We start from the raw sequence: 17,285 nt of genomic DNA, 5'->3' as shown, positions 1-17,285 counted from the left end.
TCTTCTTCTTCTTCTTCTTCTTCTTCTTCTTCTTCTTCTTCTTCTTCTTCTTTTCTTCTTCTTCTTTTCTTCTTCTCCTTTTCCTTCTTTTTTAATTTATTTATTTGACAGAGAGAGAAATCACAAGTAGTTTGCAGAGAGGCAGGCAAGTCTCCTGCTGAGCAGAGAGCCCGATAAAGGGCTCCATCCCAGAACCCTGAGATCGTGACCTGAGCCCAAGGCAGAGGCTTAACCCACTGAGCCACCCAGGTGCCCCTCAACTAGTTTTTTTGTGGCCTAAAACACTGTAAAAGGAAGACTTTCTAACCTTAAAAAGTGAGTGAAAGTAATTTTGCAATGAAGTGTTTAAATAAGCATTAGTGATATTTAAGTAAGTAGAGTACTACACTATACCTACTTTATACCTAGAAATAGTTTTAAATATTGACTTACACATATACATGTATATATGCATACAATCTATTTACTTTAATGCATAATTATACATCCTATCATTTTAGTTAGTTAGTTATATACATGATATTAGGAGTTTAGGAGTTAGTTATATACATTATTTTACTGCCAAACTTTTAAAACTTTCTTCAGCATGTTACCTCTCATATTTAGAAAATTCTTTTTCTTTTCTTTTTCTAAATTTAATTTTATTTTTTCAGTGTTCCAAGATTCATTGTTTATGCACCATACCCAGTCCTCCATGCAATACGTGCTATCCTTAATAGCCACCACTGAGCTCAGCCATCCCCTCAGCCCACTCCCTTCCAAAACCCTTAGTTTGTTTCTCGGTCCATAGTCTTTCATGGTTCATCTCCCCTCTGATTTCCCCCAATTCACTTAATACTATTATGAAGTGGTTTCTCTTGATTACAATACAGTGATCTCTTGATTACTATACATAGTTACCCATTCATAGTCTTTTAAGTTCCTCATTAAACCTGTGGCTTTACATCAGCCCCTCCTTCCTAAAAATGGTTTCTTCCCTTGTTTTTGTCTTTCTACCTCATTTTTCACCCTTCCTTTTTCCATCACTGATTCTTTTCTTAGCTTTCCTTTAAATTATAGATACTCGAGTATTTTATGTCTTTACCTTCTTCATTTCACCTCCAGGTTGCATTTATATCTTCTCCCATCATTTCAAATATAAATTTTTATTCTAATAAATTTGAAGTCCTTGTATCTCTCACCTTTACTTTTCCCCTAACCTCTTGATCCATATATCTAATGATCTGTTGCATAAGCCCAGATAAATATCTCATTGGTAATGAATTTATACTTAAAGACCTAAAACTTTTCTGTTTTCTTTTTCAGTTTTAAATTTTTTTTTATTTTATATTTTTAAAAAAGTTTTAATCTTAAATTTTTTCAAAATTATTTGTTTTTAACCATTAGAGTCATATTTGTGTGTGTGTGTGTGTGTGTGTGTGTGTGTGTGTGTGTGTGTTTTAAGATTTTATTTATTTATTTTACAGATAGAGATCACAAGTAGGCAGAGAGGCAGGCAGAGTGAGAAGGGGGAAGCAGGCTTGCCACTGAGCCGAGATCCCGATGTGGGGTTCGATCCCAGGACCCTCGGGTCACAACCTGAGCCAAAGGCAGAGGCTTTAACTCACTGAGCCACCCAGGTGCCCCCTTAGAGTCATATTTGATCCTTTCTTCTCTATATCTCATATGCTATATCAGTTTTGTAGTCTCTTAATTCTGTTTTTATATTGTCCCTCATTCATTTTTTCTCTTTTTTCAGTCCCACATTCAATGTCCTAGTCTAGGTTGTTACGTTTTGCCTAAAAGACTATGGTAGCCTTTTAACTAATTGCATTTCCTCTGATATCTTACCTTTTAAGTATTTTTCACTAATAAGATTATCATTTTAAGCCATAGATCATATAATTCTCTACCTCAGAACCTCTGAATGGCTCCCAGTTATCAACAATACAAGTTTTTTTTTTTTCCTCTACTTGAGATTCAAGGCCCTGATGTTATCTTTTCCCTTTAGTTTAATGCAGTGTATGCTTCTATACACTCCTCACACTTCAGACATATTACTATTTCCTAAACATATTATTTATTTCCTACCTTAAAGCCTTTGCTCCAGCTAATCCCTTATCATGAACTCCTTTCTTTCCTATTTTGCATATCAAATCCCATTAACTTTGTAGCCACTGTAAAACTATTTCAACTACGAAAGTAGCCCCTTAAATAGCCATAGATGAATTGAAAGTTTTGCTTTGTAAATCCAAGATAATTTTCAGAAATAACTATATGAATTTACATATCAGCTGTGAAATTTTTATTTTATTACATCAATATTTCTAAATAATCTCTTACAGAGAAAACCCTCAGAGTTTGATATGAGGATATAGCCTTTTAATTCCTTGAGTAGCTGCTGTTTTTCCTTTTTTCATGTTGGTACCCAGCTTTTTGGGTTTTCTTTCTCTTCTTTTGTTTTGGAGAAACTCGATCACAGCCATGAGTTGACCAAACCAGCTAGTGTTTTATCTTCCATATTTTGTTTTCTATCTTTTAAAATTCTTCTTGAATTAGTTGTATTTGTGTGTGTGTGTGTGTGTGTGTGTGTGTGTGCGCGCGTGCACGTGTGTGTGTGTGTTTAGTAAACTCTTAAAGCTCTTTTTTAAAAAAGGAGTAGGGTATAATGAAGTTAAAAGAATTGGATACTTATCCATTAAATTTATTCAAATCCAGCTCTTCAGTAATAGACTGACGCCCTCTAATAGTAAGCTGGTTTTATATGCCTACTCTTTTGTACAATAAGTATACTTCTTTTATGGTACTTATTTTGCTTTTGTGTTGTAGCTGTTACTTTTCTATTTGTCTTCTTTAGTAGGTAGAAATTCAGTAAGATAGGAAGAAGGGTTAAGGCTGGAGATTCTCTCTCTGCCCACACCATTCGTAAGCAGAGAAGTTTGAGAGAACTTTAAATTGACTGAGGTTCATCAAGTTAACACATAGAAGAAGCCTTAAGTGGCATTTCCACTGAGCCATCTATAAAAGTGAGAATAAGCAAAGAAGAAGATGACAAGTGTTTTCTTTCTGTCTCTACTGAATGCTGGCCGAAAAAAAAAAAAAGTGTTTACCTAGTAATGAAGAATACAGTGAGAGAAAACATAAGCCCAGAGTTTCATGTTATCTGTTTCATTTAACTAATCTTACTTATCTTGAGGTACAGCTTATATCTTATGTCCTTTATGATATGTCTAATGATTACTCTAGCCAACAATTATCTGTAACCCTAAATAATAATACGTATTATTTAGAAAACAAATAATAGTTTTAAATACACATATCTTAGGTTAGTATAGTGTATATATACATAAAAACTAAATCTTAGAAGTTCCAAACAATATTATTAACATTCATTTATTTCAGTCTTCCTTATCTTGCAGTTTTGAAAGTTCCTTTAAGTAAAGGGTAACATTGTATACATCTGTTCAGCTTTTATGTCTTCTAGAGCTTCTCTCATTGTGATTCACACATTACTGAAAGACCAAATAAACTTCATGGTTTAGAAAGAATACAAAGTGGGAATATGTAATGATATTACTTATTCATTCAATAGATATTGAGTATCTACTTTATGCAAAGCATTGTGCTACCAATGGGAATAAAGCAATATATGGAAATGGAATAATTACTTTTAAATTTTATGTAACTCATATCTTCCGAGTAAATTTACAAAAGAATTTTTGAACTTTTCTTGCTTAAACCTTAAGTTGCCATATAAATAGCATATGTTAGGGGTAATACAGTGATTGAGATTATGGGTTGTGTAGTTAGATAGAAGCTGGCTTTGAATTGTGTGACCTGGGCATGCATATCAGTTTCTTTAGGCCCTATTTCACCATGTGTAAATTGGAAAAAAAAATAGTACCTGCTTTATAAAATTAAAAGAGTTAACATAAATACTTTGGCAAGGGAACTGGCACATAGTAAGCCTCAGATAGTAGCTCTTGATGTAAATTATTACTTAAATTGGCTACTTTAAGTGGAAGTAAGCCTCTACCTTTCCAGAAATTATCTTCTTATAATCTTACTTTTGCTTTTATGTAAATAACTTTTCAAAGGATCATATAGGATACAAGAAGGACATAGAATTTACAACAAAAAGTTCTAGGCTATAATGATATTATGAAATGTACTGAACTTTTCTTTCTCTCGGGAGATGAGTTTTTGTAGTCTTCTGTAAGCTTATAGAGGATTGAAGCTGACAATAGTATGATCTGGGTCAGAAAAATTATTAATGTTTCTTAAGTATTTTTGATATAATAATTTTACCTCAGAATATTTTTCCTTTGGAATATAGAATGCTATAACATATCAACTTTCCCCCTCCTACTTGTCTTTAATTATTATTTCATTAGGCTATTCATTCAATTGATTGGCATCATGAGGGCAAACAATTCATGTGCAGCCATTCAGATGGTAGCTTGACCTTATGGAACCTGAAAAGCCCAAGTCGTCCTTTCCAGACCACAATTCCACATGGTAAGGTGTATGCTTTTAAAAGAAATAAACTCTGGAGATACAGTGCCTTGACTTGAAGTAAAACAGGTGGTATCAGTGTGTTTGGAAGAAAGTGATAGGATATACCTTCTGGTTCTAAATACTTTTTTATATCTCCTTCAGATCCCCTCATTATACCACTCTCCCTGTTTATCCACTTTCCTACTTTGTGATGCTTTTATAAAGACCTTTCCAAGCAAAAATTGCAGAATGGATGGTTGATGTATCTGAAGCAGTCCTTAGGGTTAAGGAGGTAGTGAGAATGACATTATATAGATCTGACTTTCAGACCTATTTCCTATACTATTTTATAGTTTGTCATTTCCTAGATTCTCTCATTTATTTCCATTTCTACCATTTGATTCCACCAAAGGTGAGAACTATGGTTTTTGCTGTAGATTGAATTTTTATTATCTTTCTTATCAAAAGGAGGTATTTATTTATTGTTTATGTTCCACCTAACTGGAAAGAACAAAAAGTTCAAATGAATAAATATCTTTTATTTGATGACCATATTATTTCTGAGAATGTTAGTGGTGATCTGAGTTCTATATTTCCATTATACCATTGGTTGTTTATAAGAATAGAGAGGTCAAATCCCAGTAGTTAATCAAACACATCCTATTTTATAGTTTCTGAGCACTTATTATAGTATCACATTTGTAAAATTTTGTATTATGTTTTTTATAATTGGTGACCCATAAATCACAAGATGAAATTATTCCATCTTGTGTTCATTTGCCTTTTTTATACCATGCCTTTTTTTGTTGCATGCTTCACCTTCAAATGATTAAATTATTATAACATTTAACCTAACAGCTTTAGAGATTACGTTGCTTTTACACACGAAGTTTTAGATGCTTCATTTAAAGATTGACATTATGGAAACCTTGGATAGGTGTTTGCTATATATATCCCACTCAGGTAGAATTATTTGTTTCTATGATGAGTTTACTTCTTCTTCCCACCCCTTACCCCCATTCCTTATGCTTTTTATTTTTATGTGTAAAATATGATTTATTCATAATTTTTCTACTTCAATTCTTCTCAACAGTCAACTTTTATACAATTTCTTTTTGGCTTGATTGGATATTTCTTATTTGCATATGTTTCACCATATCCATATTTATTAGTCTGGGTTGTTTTCTATACAGTTAACCCTTGAACAATATGGGGGATGGGGCACTTATCCTCATGCAGTTGAAAATCTACATATAACTTTTGACTCCTCCAGAACTTATCTACTAATAGCCTACAGTTGACTAGAAGGCTTGGTGATAAACACAATTAACACACATTTCATATGTCATGTCTATCATATACTGTATCCTTACAATCAAGCAAGCCATAAAAAAGAAAATGTTGTTAGGAAAATAATAGCAAGAAAAAATATATTTACTATTTATTTAAAAAAAACTATTCCTTTGAATTAGTATTTTTGTATTCTTTGGCTAAATACCTAGTAATGTAACTGCTGGATTGTAGGGTAGTTCTATTTTTAATTTTTTGAGGAAACTCCATATTGCTTTCCAGAGTAGCTTGTGCACCTGAAACTAATATTACCCTGTATGTTAATTAACTAAAATTTGAATAAAAACCTTTAAAAGAACTATGTATAAATGGAGTCACACAGTTCAAACCCATGCTGTTCAAGGGTCAACTGCAATTCTGATTTCTTGTTGAAGAAGATGAAATTCTGTTCACAGGTTGTTGAAAACATCAGCATCTATATCTCATATAGAGCAGATTAAATTCCTGCAGTCTTACCCATGATTTAAAGCAAATATCAGTGATTTTGACATATTCTTATGGTTCATTCTGTTACATTTCATTTCAGCTATTTTTATTTTAGAAAATAAAAATTTCTCTAAGTAGTACTTTAGCAGTATCCTATAAGTTTTGATATTATTTTATTAAAAATGTGTAATTTTCACTAATATTCAGTTGGAGGTATTTTCTAATTTCTATTATAATTTCTAATTATAGAAATTATATTTACACTATATTTTCTAATTTCTATGAGTTAGACATTTGTTTTCTAATTTCTAAAAATATATTTTGTTATAAATTTTTAAATGTAGTCAGAGAATGTGGCATGATACTAGTTCTACAAAATTTACTGTGATTTGCTTTAAATTAGACATACACAATTAATTACTATGAAGTTCCAAGAATGCTTGAGAAAATGTGCATTTCCTGTTACACAAAGGTCAAACTCTTTTTCTTTGCTCAGTTTTTATTCTTTGATTTTTCAATTTTGAGAGAGGTAAGTCAAAATCTCTATTATTACGGATTTTTCCCTGTAATTTTGTTCATTTCTGCTTTATATACTTTTTAAGTCAAGTAGGTCAAGGTGGCTGATAGCATTAATTAGGTCCTCTGATTTTACTGATATTTGACTAGGGCTTTCAATTTCTGAGTGTGGTATTAAAATTTCCTAATAATTATAGAATTATCTATTTTTTACTTTATTTCTGTCCTTTCTGTTTCATATATTTTTGAGGCTTAATTGTTAGGAATCCATTAGGTTTTCCATAGAGAGCATATAGTCAGGTCTTTTTTATTCAGTTTTATAACATTTGGTTTGAGGGTTCAGTCGGTTAACATTAAATGTAATTATTGATGGAATTGGATTTAAGCATACCAACTTACTACTTGTTTTGTTGGTTTGATCTTTTTGTTGTTGTTGTTCCCTTTTCCTCCCCTTTTTGCCTTCTGGATTATTTGAAAGTTTATATTAGAATTCCATTTTAATTTACATGCAGGTATTTTATCTTCAGAACTTTTGTTTTGGGTCAGTTACTCTACTCTACCCTACTTTCCTAACTTTTCACAGTCTATTGGAGTTAACATTGTAGCACTTTACCAAAAAATGCAGAAGCTTCAAGATCATATATATTTATTTTTATTTACTTTTGCAATAGTTATATGTATTACTTATAAATACATTGTTATAATTTATGCTTTAAGTAGTCTTAAGCATTTTTTAATTAAAAGGAATAGATTCTTTTGTATTTTCTCTTATTTATTATTTCCTTTAATATAACTTTATATTTATAATTTTTTATAATTTCATTTGTTCTTGAAGGTACAGAAACATCATTTAGCAATTCACTTAGCTTTCCTTTATCTAAAAATTCCTCTTTTTTGCTTTTATTCTTGAGGAACGTTTTTGCTGAATGTAGATTTCTAGGTTCACAGTTTGTATGTTGTTCTTAAGGTGCTGAACACTTTAAAAATACTCCACTGTTTTCTGTTTACATAGTTTCTTAGTGAGAAATGTGTGGTGTTTTGAATTTTGGTTCCCCTGTGTATAATGTGTCATTTTACAGTGGCTACTTTCAAAATTTTTGTAACTTTTATTTCCAACAATTTGGCTATGATATGCCTAGTTTGTTTTCTTCAAGTTCATTCTATTTAGATTTCTACTGAGCTACAGAGCTTCATACACTTATAAATTTGTATCTTTCATAAAACTCAGGAAAATTTCAGCCTTATATTTTTTTCAAACATATTTTTCTGCTCGAACCTCTCCCTACTCCTCATTCTGAGAAACCAGTTACCTGTATGGTAGAATTTTTACTATTGTCTCACTTGTTTCTGAGCCTCTCTTTTTTTGTTGTTGTTGTTAATCATTTTTATCTCTGAATTTCAAACTGGATAATTCCCACTGATCTATCATCAATTTAATTGCTCTTTTCCTCTGTAATTTTCATTCAACTATTAAACCCTTAAGTTATTTTTATTTTATTTTTTTAAAGATTATTTTTTTATTTATTTGACAGATAGAGATCACAAGCAGGCAGAGAGAGAGGAGGAAGCAGGCTCCCTGCTGAGCAGAGAGCCTGATGTGAGGCTTGATCCCAGGAATCCAGATCATGACTTGAGCCAAAGGCAGAGGCTTTAACCCACTGAGCCACCCAGGCAACCCAAGTTATTAGATATTTATTCCACTTGCTACCTTTTTATATTTTCTGTTTTTCTGCTGCGATTTCTTCTTTTTAGTCATTATGAGTCCTTTTATTTCTTTTCCTGTCCTTTCCTTTCCCTTTCTTTTTCCATATTGAGCTTCGTTATTTATAATCACTGCTTTTTTTTTTAATTTTTTATTTTATTTTTAAATTTTTTTTTTAAGATTTTATTTATTTATTCGACAGAGAGAGATCACAAGTAGGCAGAGAAGACAGCAGAGAGAGAGGAGGAAGCAGGCTCCCCGCTGAGCAGAGAGCCCAATGCGGGACTCGATCCCAGGACCCTGAGATCATGACCTGAGCCGAAGGCAGCGGCTTAACCCACTGAGCCACCCAGGCACCCTAAATTTTTTATTTTTTATAAACATATATTTTTATCCCCAGGGGTACAGGTCTGTGAATCACGAGGTTTACACATTTCACAGCACTCACCAAAGCACATACCCTCCCCAATGTCCATAATCCCACCCCCTTCTGCCAAACCCCCTCCCCCCAGCAACCCTCAGTTTGTTTTGTGAGATTAAGAGTCACTTATGGATTGTCTCCCTCCCAATCCCATCTTGTTTCATTTATTCTTCTCCTACCCACTTAAGCCCCCATGTTGTATCACCACGTCCTCATATCAGGGAGATCATATGATAGTTGTCTTTCTCTGCTTGACTTATTTCGCTAAGCATGATACGCTCTAGTTCCATCCATGTTGTCGCAAATGGCAAGATTTCATTTCTTTTGATGGCTGCATAGTATTCCATTGTGTATATATACCACATCTTCTTGATCCATTCATCTGTTGATGGACATCTAGGTTCTTTCCATAGTTTGGCTATTGTGGACATTGCTGCTATAAACGTTCGGGTGCACGTGCCCCTTTGGATCACTACGTTTGTATCTTTAGGGTAAATACCCAATAGTGCAATTGCTGGGTCATAGGGCAGTACTATTTTCAACATTTTGAGGAACCTCCATGCTGTTTTCCAGAGTGGCTGCACCAGCTTGCATTCCCACCAACAGTGTAGGGGGGTTCCCCTTTCTCCGCATCCTCGCCAGCCTTTGTCATTTCCTGACTTGTTGATTTTAGCCATTCTGACTGGTGTGAGGTGATATCTCATTGTGGTTTTGATTTGTATTTCCCTGATGCCGAGTGATATGGAGCACTCTTTCATGTGTCTGTTGGCCATCTGGATGTCTTCTTTGCAGAAATGTCTGTTCATGTCCTCTGCCCATTTCTTGATTGGATTATTTGTTCTTTGGGTGTTGAGTTTTCTAAGTTCTTTATAGATTCTGGACACTAGTCCTTTATCTGATATGTCGTTTGCAAATATCTTCTCCCATTCTGTCAGTTGTCTTTTGATTTTGTGAACTGTTTCCTTTGCTGTGCAAAAGCTTTTGATCTTGATGAAATCCCAAGAGTTCATTTTTGCCCTTGCTTCCCTTGCCTTTGGCGTTGTTCCTAGGAAGATGTTGCTGCGGCAGAGGTCGAAGAGGTTGCTGCCTGTGTTCTCCTCAAGGATTTTGATGGATTCCTTTCGCACATTGAGGTCCTTCATCCATTTTGAGTCTATTTTTGTGTGTGGTGTAAGGAAATGGTCCAATTTCATTTTTCTGCATGTGGCTGTCCAATTTTCCCAGCACCATTTATTGAAGAGGCTGTCTTTTTTCCATTGGACATTCTTTCCTGCTTTGTTGAAGATTAGTTGACTGTAGAGTTGAGGGTCTATTTCTGGGCTCTCTATTCTGTTCCATTGATCTATGTGTCTGTTTTTGTGCCAGTACAATGCTGTCTTGATGATGACAGCTTTGTAATAGAGCTTGAAGTCCGGAATTGTGATGCCACCAACGTTGGCTTTCTTTTTCAATATCCCTTTGGCTATTCGAGGTCTTTTCTGGTTCCATGTAAATTTTAGAATTATTTGTTCCATTTCTTTGAAAAAGATGGATGGTACTTTGATAGGAATTGCATTAAATGTGTAGATTGCTTTAGGTAGCATAGACATTTTCACAATATTTATTCTTCCAATCCAGGAGCATGGAACATTTTTCCATTCCTTTGTGTCTTCCTCAATTTCTTTCATGAGTACTTTATAGTTTTCTGAGTATAGATTCTGTGCCTCTTTGGTTAGGTTTATTCCTAGGTATCTTATGGTTTTGGGTGCAATTGTAAATGGATTGACTCCTTAATTTCTCTTTCTTCTGTCTTGCTGTTGGTGTAGAGAAATGCAACTGATTTCTGTGCATTGATTTTATATCCTGACACTTTACTGAATTCCTGTATAAGTTCTAGAAGTTTTGGAGTGGAGTCTTTTGGGTTTTCCACATATAGTATCATATCATCTGCGAAGAGTGATAACTTGACTTCTTCTTTTCTGATTTGGATGCCTTTAATTTCCTTTTGTTGTCTGATTGCTGAGGCTAGGACCTCTAGTATTATGTTGAATAGCAGTGGTGATAATGGACATCCCTGCCGTGTTCCTGACCTTAGCGGAAAAACTTTCAGTTTTTCTCCATTGAGAATGATATTTGCGGTGGGTTTTTCATAGATGGCTTTGATGATATTGAGGTATGTGCCCTCTATCCCTACACTTTGAAGAGTTTTGATCAGGAAGGGATGCTGTACTTTGTCAAATGCTTTTTCAGCATCTATTGAGAGTATCATATGGTTCTTGTTTTTTCTTTTATTGATGTGTTGTATCACATTGACTGATTTGCGGATGTTGAACCAACCTTGCAGCCCTGGAATAAATCCCACTTGGTCGTGGTGAATAATCTTTTTAATGTACTCTTGAATCCTATTAGCTAGTATTTTGTTGAGTATTTTCGCATCTGTGTTCATCAAGGATATTGGTCTATAGCTCTCTTTTTTATATTTTTTTATATGACAGAGAGAGAGAGAGAGAGCACAAGCAGGGAGAGCAGAAGAAGGAGAAGCAGGCTCCTATGCAGGGAGCCTGATGTGGGGCCTGATCCTATGACCCTGGGATCATGACCTGAACTGAAGGCAGACACCTAACCAACTGAGCCACCCAGGTGTCCCTGAAAAATAGTTTTTAATTTCAAATTTGACAAACACTAACAAACCATATCTCCCTTTGGAAATTTTATATTTCAGGCCATATAGCAAAGATTCTAAAAAGCTATACAGTAAAGAATCCAATTTACTTTCATATAACCCAGAATATCTTAGCTCTCTCAAATGTATTTGATTATAGATTCCTAATTTTCCAGTTAGTGATCAAAGGGACACAATTTGATAAATACTATACCATACTAAACTGACCTTTACTATTTACTACAAATATATCCTGGTATACTGATCAGATGGATTACTACCAAAAAATAACTGCCTATATAATTAACAATGTCTTCATACATAAAGAAAATATTAATAAAAATTAAAAATTATTTTTTAAAAGATTTTATTTATTTGACAGAGAGAGCCAGAGAGCACAAGGAGGGGGAATATCAGAGAGAGAAGAAGCAGGCTCCCCGCTGAGTAGGGAGCCCAATACAGGACTCCATCCCAGGACCCTGAGATCATGACCTGAGCTGAACGCAGGCATTTAACTGACTGAGCCACCCAAGCACCCCGAAATTAAAGATTATTAACAATACCTTGGATAAATCCCAAAGGCATTATGTTGAATGAAAGAAGATAGGATCAAAATGTTATGTAATATATAACTATTTATATGACATCTTAAAAAGACAAAACTATAGTGACAAGGAACAGATCAATGGTTGTCAGGGGTTAGAAGCAGAGAGAAAAGTACGAGTCTAAGGACAAAAGGAGAGAATTTTGGGGGTATGGAAATGTTCTGTATTCTTATGTGGTGGTGATTTCAGGCATCTATACATGTGTTAAAATTCACAGTATTGTACACCAAAAGAAAAAAGTATTTTACTGTATAATTTGTAAAATAAATATAGAAAAAGCATTAAATTCTTTTCTCAGTGAAGGCAACAAGATTAAGCAATAAACCATGCAACATAATGTAGTACATACTAAAACAACATTTGCTGAATATTTATGATATTCCGGGTATTGTGTGAAGAAATTTACTTCTGTTATTGTATTGAATCCTTATAATATCCCAATGAGAAAACTACTATCATTCTTACTTAACAGATGGATATACTAAGGCTTAGAGAACTTTACACATGAAATCTACCAATAGGTGGCCATGATAGAAAGGGATTAAAAGACAAGCAAAAAGTAATTTTTATTAATTACAGGGAACTTGAAAATGTTAGTGGTAGCAGGTAGAGAGATCATTATTCCTTTTTTTGAATAGAATAAATTAATTAAGCAGAGAGGTGACTGGGGACCAATGATTCTTAAGCAGAATGGTTCTTTATCCCTAGAAATGTAAAGCCATTTTGTGAATGGTTGATCTAATATGAATTAAGCAGAACATACCCCTTGCATCCACTACCTATGCAACCCTTTGAGACCCTATTGCTGCAGCATATTTAGTAGAACTCTTCTTAAAGTTCTTGCTCCTGCCACAGGCATCCCAATTTTTGACTTCACAAAGTTTCTACTGTGTACTAGATGAAGCAGAGATATATCTACTTATTGTCACTTTTGGGGTATGGCCCATTTTACTGTCAGAGTATCTTTTAGTACTCAGTTTTGATGCTCCTCTGCTGTTTAGTCTCTTTGTGTACTGAACTGTGGAACCACTGCTTGTAAAGGTGACTTTTCTAATACAGTAGTAATCACAACAAACATACACAATGTACTAAGGTGCACAGTAAGTGGGATGACAATAATTATAATCAATAATATATAATTATTTCACATTAGAAATCTGAAGAATTATTTCTACACAAAATTGGGTTACTAATTACTAGAATAACTCATTAAATTAGTATCAGTAGAATAACTTTAACAATGCGAAATGTCATGGTTTTGATGACAACAATAGTAACTTCTTTTTTTGTTTTTGATAACTTATTTTTATCAAGAAACCCACTCTGTATCACTCATTAAACTTAGGACATTACACACTTTATGCATAATTTCACATATTCTTCACAAACGTCACAATGAGATAGGTATAATTAATGAGGAAATTAAAATTTAAAAGAGTTAATTAAAAATTTCAAGGTCACATAGCTGTCTTGCCCCATATGCCACAGATCTTAATAATTACGTTACACTGTCGTGACTTCAATCCCTGATTCCTAAAGTACCTTCTCTTTACCTTCACCCTTTTCTTACTCTGTGTGTCAATCCTATTATCCCTTAAGACCCATATCAGTTATCCCCTTTCCCAAGAAGAAATTTACTGATCTCTCTTCACCATTCTCTCCCCCACTCACTCTCTAGGCTGGGTTAGGTATCCTTTTGTTGTGCTCTCATAGCATATCTCTATAAAAGCACCTCACATGTTACACAGAAACTACTAGGTTATGACCTTACTTCTTCTACTAGACCAAAACAGATTCAAAAGCAAGCAGTATTCTCTTTCATTTTAGTACACCAAACAAGTTGCACAGTGTGTAGTAAGTAGCAATAACTAATAATATGTGTACATAATAATAATATATGTATATATAGAAAATGTTTCCACATTAATATACACATATATGTATATATAATATATATGTAAAATATTTCCATCCATAATAATTAAATTTAAAATGTTTTAATACTTTAATTATAGTAGTACAAAACTGTGGTCATTTTTACTACTTATGTTTAGTAACATTCTACTGGACTAAGGAGTTATTGATCTATCAGGTGTGTATGTACACACATATATGTGTATATATATATATATATACTATTGTAAAAATATATACGTTAAGTATATTTATATACAAAATATATACCATATATTATAGTTTATATATATAAGGTAACTCATTAAAAATGGCCATATTTTTATACTATTAAATCTTTCAAAGAGCAGGTGTCATACATCTATAATACTGAGAATACATTCCACGTGAACATGTAAGTAATATAAAGTAGAATTACCCAATTTAGAGTTAAAATAAAATTAAGGTTTAGGCAAGATTTGTAATTACGGTAATTCTGGATGAGAATATTGCCATTAATAATTATTATAAGTAAAAAAAAATCTTGATTTATAGGATAAGCTTGCTATATATATATATATAACATTTTATTATATATTATTATTCAATTTAATTTTCTATATCTTAAAATTTAGTACTATTATATTAAGCTAATTGATATAACTCTTTATTTTTCCAACTAACTATAATCTTTCCAAGTTCAGAATGTAAAATCATGAAGTACAGAGACTTGGTTATGTATTTAATTCTTTCACACGCAGTACCAGTAGTTATGCTTCTGCTTAATAATACTGAATGATTGCTACTTATAATGTACATGGCCCAAAAATCTGACATTGTTAAATTTAGTGTACATAATATTCATCTGAATATTCATAGAAAGTTAAAATAATTAGATATTCATCATAATATCACAGATACTCATATTAATAAAGAAGTTGCTATTATCAGTGAAGAGGATTTAGCCAATTAATATACTTACATAATTATATGGAACTTTAAATAATACATAATCAGTAAAGTTCATTTTTGTCTCTGTTTCTTATATATATTCCCATATCACCCAAAATAAAAAATGCATACCTGTTTCTACAAGTCTTGTATTCTACTTTTAGGATTGGTTTACAAGATTCAGATTTTCTTCCTTCTCTTTGACTTTTACCTAAAGAAAGAAAAATGATTTGTTAAATCATATTTAAATTCTATACATCCATGAAAATTCCAAAAATATGACTAAAAGAATATAAAGAAAAAATAAGGTAATTAATGTGTTTTCCATAATAGAATAAATAGAATTCTATGCATTCTAACATATTTGTTGAATTTGTAAACAATCTGTTGAATCTTAACAATTGACTGCTATATAAGCAATAAAATTATTTGTAAACTTACCATATCTAATTGTTCCATATTCTCCATGAATAAATCTAGCCTCATATAGTTATTTTAATTATTTAAGTCTTAAGATTACTTTAGAATTAAAGACACATACACATACATATTTCTCTGCATAATGAAATACAAAATTATGAAAATCCATACTAGGGCCATTATATATGGTCTATAATACAAGCAAACCCTTTTCGCATGTAAAAAGATTTTCCATTTAAAACTTATAATAGACTATCAAAATCATTGCATTTTCATCAAATTCGTTTAACGGAAAGCCCATTAGACAATGAACACAGATTGTATATTTCAAATATATTTCATATATTTGCATAAAAATATTTTCTTGTAGGGAAATGTTATGTTGTTTAGACTTCACGGATTTTGAAAAATGATCAAAAAGAGTAGAAAATTGAAGTAAAGCTATTTCTGCATATAATGTCTTTCTGGTTGTGATTTTGCCTATACTTCTATGTCTCATTTTGTTAAAATTAAAGTTTTTGAGATATGTTTTTTATTTTAATAAGTACCCTTATTTATTCTTGTATAGCCACAACTGTTTATAGACACAGATACCTATTATGTAGATAAATGCTTATGTACATTTAAGTTTAAATTTTTCAGGATAGCTTCAGAATGGCACAGTCATAATCCAAATAGGATGTCAAAATAACTTTGTTTAATTTGTTAAAGGGCAGGGTATCAACATATAACATACTTTATCTGCTCCATGGCATGCTTTCTGAATTTGCTTTCTCTTTCTTTTACCCTACATCAACTAAAGAAGTAAAATATTGGTATAATTATTCACACAGTAAAAATTTTTTTTAAAGTATCTGTATTATATATAAAAAGGAATTTCTGACATTATATGTAGATCATGATGCCTTACAAAGATAGAACTTTGGCTCAGGGACTCTGAACAGTGGTCTTAGGGATAAGAAACAGCTGGTTGGTGATTCCTGGTTGGTTAACATGTGGGCACAAAGAGAACTGAAGGAAATAACACAGGAAAGAAAAAGACTCATTCTCCTCAGTTGATATCTTTTTCATCCATTTCTTCTCTAATAATCGCCAAGCCATAAATCAAATCAAGATAGTATATTTTCTGTTTTATATCTATACGTGTGTGTGTGTGTAACCAATTATAATTTTTCAATGGATACACACTAGTATTATGCAATGATTTCAGTAAAAATGAATAATATTCAAATTAATTAATTATTTATTTTAATTTCTAACTCCAATAGTTAATTTTTGGCTGAAGGTTTTCAACTTTGATTATGTTCATTTTCAATAATTGAAATATGTTTATATGTCATGTTATAAAAAATTGTTATAAATATTGCATTTATTGATACTCTTTATGTTCAAAATACTATACTAAATGGCATGGTAAAAAGAAATAACTGACCACCAAGAAACTTAAAATTTACTAGTTTAAGCAAAGCATATATAAACCTTATAATATAAGGTATCCTAAACAAATAAGTGATAGACTTGAAGTATTGAGAATAGTAGGAGTACATGAAGTAGGAGTTAAGAATATTATGGTTTCACTTCATAACAGAAAATTTTACATATTTCTGCAGATAACTTTCTAGAAGCTAGATTAAGCATTAAAAGATAGAACTTGGGAGTTATGGTCCAAGACGGTGACATAGGAAGTCCCTGAACTCACCCTCTCCATAGACATACCAAGTCTATACCGACTAATAGAGCAATTCCTCCTGAAGAAGAACTGAGAGCCAATTGAACAGCTTCTGCACAAGGAAAGATGGAGACCAAAAAGAGAAAGCACAAGAGAGGGAGACATAGTGAAAAGGGGAATCTCTAACACCAACACTGTGAACTACAGTGTGGATG

The 17,285-nt window shown here is 32.5% G+C and overlaps 1 protein-coding gene across 1 annotated transcript in view; it reads left to right on the top strand.

Moving 5' to 3' along the window:
- The window catches only part of STXBP5L (syntaxin binding protein 5L), a 449,308-nt gene that overhangs the window by 229,241 nt on the left and 202,782 nt on the right, over nucleotides 1-17,285 (top strand). Inside the window, exon 9 of the mRNA XM_059388354.1 lies at nucleotides 4,374-4,497. Coding sequence (XP_059244337.1) covers nucleotides 4,374-4,497 — 124 coding nt within the window. The remainder of the gene's footprint in view (nucleotides 1-4,373; nucleotides 4,498-17,285) is intronic.

This window comes from Mustela nigripes, chromosome 2 (genome assembly GCF_022355385.1).
Source record: "Mustela nigripes isolate SB6536 chromosome 2, MUSNIG.SB6536, whole genome shotgun sequence".
In the NCBI taxonomy this organism is placed as follows: Eukaryota; Metazoa; Chordata; class Mammalia; order Carnivora; family Mustelidae; genus Mustela; species Mustela nigripes.
Note: the sequence above shows the minus strand (reverse complement) of the source record. Positions and strands in the feature narration are given on the sequence as shown.